This window comes from Ammodytes marinus (genome assembly GCF_949987685.1).
Source record: "Ammodytes marinus genome assembly, chromosome: 13".
In the NCBI taxonomy this organism is placed as follows: Eukaryota; Metazoa; Chordata; class Actinopteri; order Uranoscopiformes; family Ammodytidae; genus Ammodytes; species Ammodytes marinus.
Window position 1 is genome coordinate 16,120,590 of NC_137217.1, and position 2,954 is coordinate 16,123,543.

General features: G+C 38.8%; 1 protein-coding gene across 1 annotated transcript; it reads left to right on the plus strand.

Moving 5' to 3' along the window:
- The first annotated feature begins 311 nt into the window (after positions 1-311).
- Positions 312-2,748, plus strand: LOC307259253 (urokinase plasminogen activator surface receptor-like). The gene is made up of 5 exons (XM_080039023.1): positions 312-377; positions 931-1,050; positions 1,135-1,284; positions 2,010-2,120; positions 2,248-2,748. The coding sequence occupies exons 1-5, from the start codon at positions 332-334 to the stop codon at positions 2,445-2,447; spliced, it is 627 nt and encodes a 208-aa protein (XP_079895149.1). The 5' UTR covers positions 312-331; the 3' UTR covers positions 2,448-2,748.
- Positions 2,749-2,954: the final 206 nt, after the last annotated feature.

Sequence of the window (2,954 nt, forward strand, 5' to 3'; positions counted from 1 at the left end):
GAAAACTTTAATTTTGTATTTAATTTCTTTAGTAAGTCTTTCCTTCTATATGCATCTATATTTGAATCTATTTTTGTTTTAGTTTTTAGCTATTAGACATTGCACATTGTGCTCAGAACTGCTCATAAATTATCTTAAAATGAAAAGTTAAAGTTAATTACACAGGGATGAGTTAATTGACGAGGCTATTTTAAGATGAACATTTTGTCACTAACACAGGTGGAATGAGGGTGTGGTTTTAGAATGAAGACAACTCCTTCCCCAGTGAACTAGCCTACATATAGTCCTAACAGAGTTGAACTAGACCTCAGTCTCATTCTGCCTTCTCAAGATGCATCTCTTTACACTGATCTGCGGGATTGTGCTTCTTCACAAAGGTAAGGGTTTTGCTTCTTTTTCTTTTTTAAACTAGTTCATCTTCACATGTATTGTTAATTATAACAGTTTGTCCTCTTCCTACATATTTCAGTCTTTATTACTTGTCACTGCTACTTATCTTCCTCACCTGAAGTTTGTGCACAGATGATTTGGCTTCCTTTTGTTTTCTTTTGTAGGCTAATTGAGAAACAAACAACCACAAATAAATAAATAAAAAGGGGTTAGGGTTAAAGGTGGATTCAGCAATTCTGGAGACTGCTTGATTTCAAAATCAATTTTGATCATCACCAGTGAATATCTCCTCATGATCCGCTACCTGTCTGTTCTGTGTGTGCTGTAAAAATAATCAAGTGTAGTAGTTTATTATACTATCTATGGTTAAAACCCAGGCTCTATACACGGACAGGTAGCGGATAGCTGGGTGATACTCACTGATTTTGACGAAAATACATTTTGATAACAAGCGTTCTCCAGAATCGCTGACAACACTTTTGATATTGACTAATAATTAAGAGTTGAGGTGTTAACATTTTGTTGATTTGTGCTCGACAGCCTACACCCTAAAATGTCATGAATGTCCCACGCCGGAGGCCACAGAGACCTGCACAAAAACAATGGATTGCCCTTCGGGGGATTTTAGGTGTGGTGCACTAAGTATCACAGCATATTCAGGTGTGTTCTTTTGCTATGAATTTCTTTTCATTATAAAACTGCTTCGTACTGGCACAGTTAACAATGGGTACTCTATTATTGCAGGTGGTTCAAAAATCTCGGAAGTCGGCTTTAGACGTTGTGTTGTGGCTGCAGAGTGTATTGAGGGGGGCTCAATTAACTTTGGAATCGCCAAAACCGTGATTGCCAGCGAGTGTTGCACCACGGATCTCTGCAACAGCCAACCTGCCACTGGTAATTATTGGTATAATTAGATGCTTCTTTGCACTGCAAGCTGTTTTTCCGTTGAAAAAGTGGCATTTAGTTTTATCATAATTTGTAAATGTGTTGTACCATAGTTACCAATGAATTAAAGTATTGAAGATTGATGATCCCAGTTCTTGCAACAGCAATGCGGTGTGTTTGGAGCAGATATTTTTTAGAGAAAAAAGACTTAAATTCCGAGAGGGGCAAGAGGGAAATTACTTTTCCCTCCTACGCCATCTGCTAAAGAGGAGCCCAAAGGCATTATGCCCCCTACTGCTACAGTGGAGCTGCACATAGAAATAATTGTGTGTGTGTGTGTGTGTGTGTGTGTGTGTGTGTGTGTGTGTGTGTGTGTGTGTGTGTGTGTGTGTGTGTGTGTGTGTGTGTGTGTGTGTGTGTGTGTGCGCGCGTGTGTGCGTGTGTGCATGTGTGTGTGTGTGTATGTGTGTGTGTGAGAGAGAGAGAGAGAATCCCAGGCTCAGGTTATTCTTATCTCCCTAAGGGCCGACCCCTTTATCTTTATTTTTTCTGTATTACAAAATCTTGAATTTAAAATCACACAGTGAGCTAAAAAAAGCATAATTATTTTCATATTGTACATTTGTTAAATAAAATATACTTTAACTTCTTCATCAGCAGCAAAATTCCAACACATGTTCATTGCTTCTTAGCACCCCAAACAACATGGTAAAATGTATGTTCTACTATTACAGCACCCAGCAAATCAAGTCCGAATGGTAAAAAGTGCTTCACCTGCACCGGACAATCGTGCAGCGCGACTCTCAACTGCGATGGGAAGGAGGACCACTGCATCTCGACCAAAAGTAAGAGGGTTACATCATTAAACATTCTACACATTTCCTCCGCCCAGGGGGACATCAAGTGATTCTGGTAGATGTAGGCCTATTAAACTTTGAGCTCACACACTAACATTATTTTATATTATTTCAGTGATTTTTGGAGGTCAAAGCCTGACTGTGAAGGGCTGTGCCACCAAGTCGATGTGCTCAGCTACTGGACAGATGCTTCCAGGAGGCTTAGAAGGAGGCATCAGCTGCTGTGAGGGTGACCTCTGCAACAGCGCCTTCAGCACAAGCGCTAGCCTCCTGATCCTGGTGGCCTCGCTGCTCTCTTTGGTCATGTTCTCTTAGCTTGCGGAGACCAGTTTTTCTCCCATCTCCTTATTGGCCTTATAGTGTTCCCAAACCTTTTCTTTATCCTTTCAAATGATGAGTTTGAATTTGGAAAGTTAAGCGATAAAAGTTAAAAGATGTGATTTAGGAAAGTAATGATTTCCCTAAGTCCCCTGCTTCATACAGTTTATAACTTGCAGATTTGTGTTAGTTGCCTATTTAAGAGTATAGCAACCGTCTTGTATAGAATAATTGTCATTGTCTTTTTTTGTGTGCTATTATTATAATAAATTATTATTTATCTCAAAGCTGCTTCTCAATGGACTGAAATGTTTTGATGTTACTGATAAAAAGTTAAATAAATAAAATTGTGTTAAAATTCTGCAAAGGTGTACTGTAGTTGGCATTGACATCAAATGGTAGTTTTTATATGCTGCAATATTATAAGCCCACGAAAACATACTTTTTATCTCACTCCATTATAGTACAAATGAGCAGTAAGACAAGATGGGGCTTTTATATTTT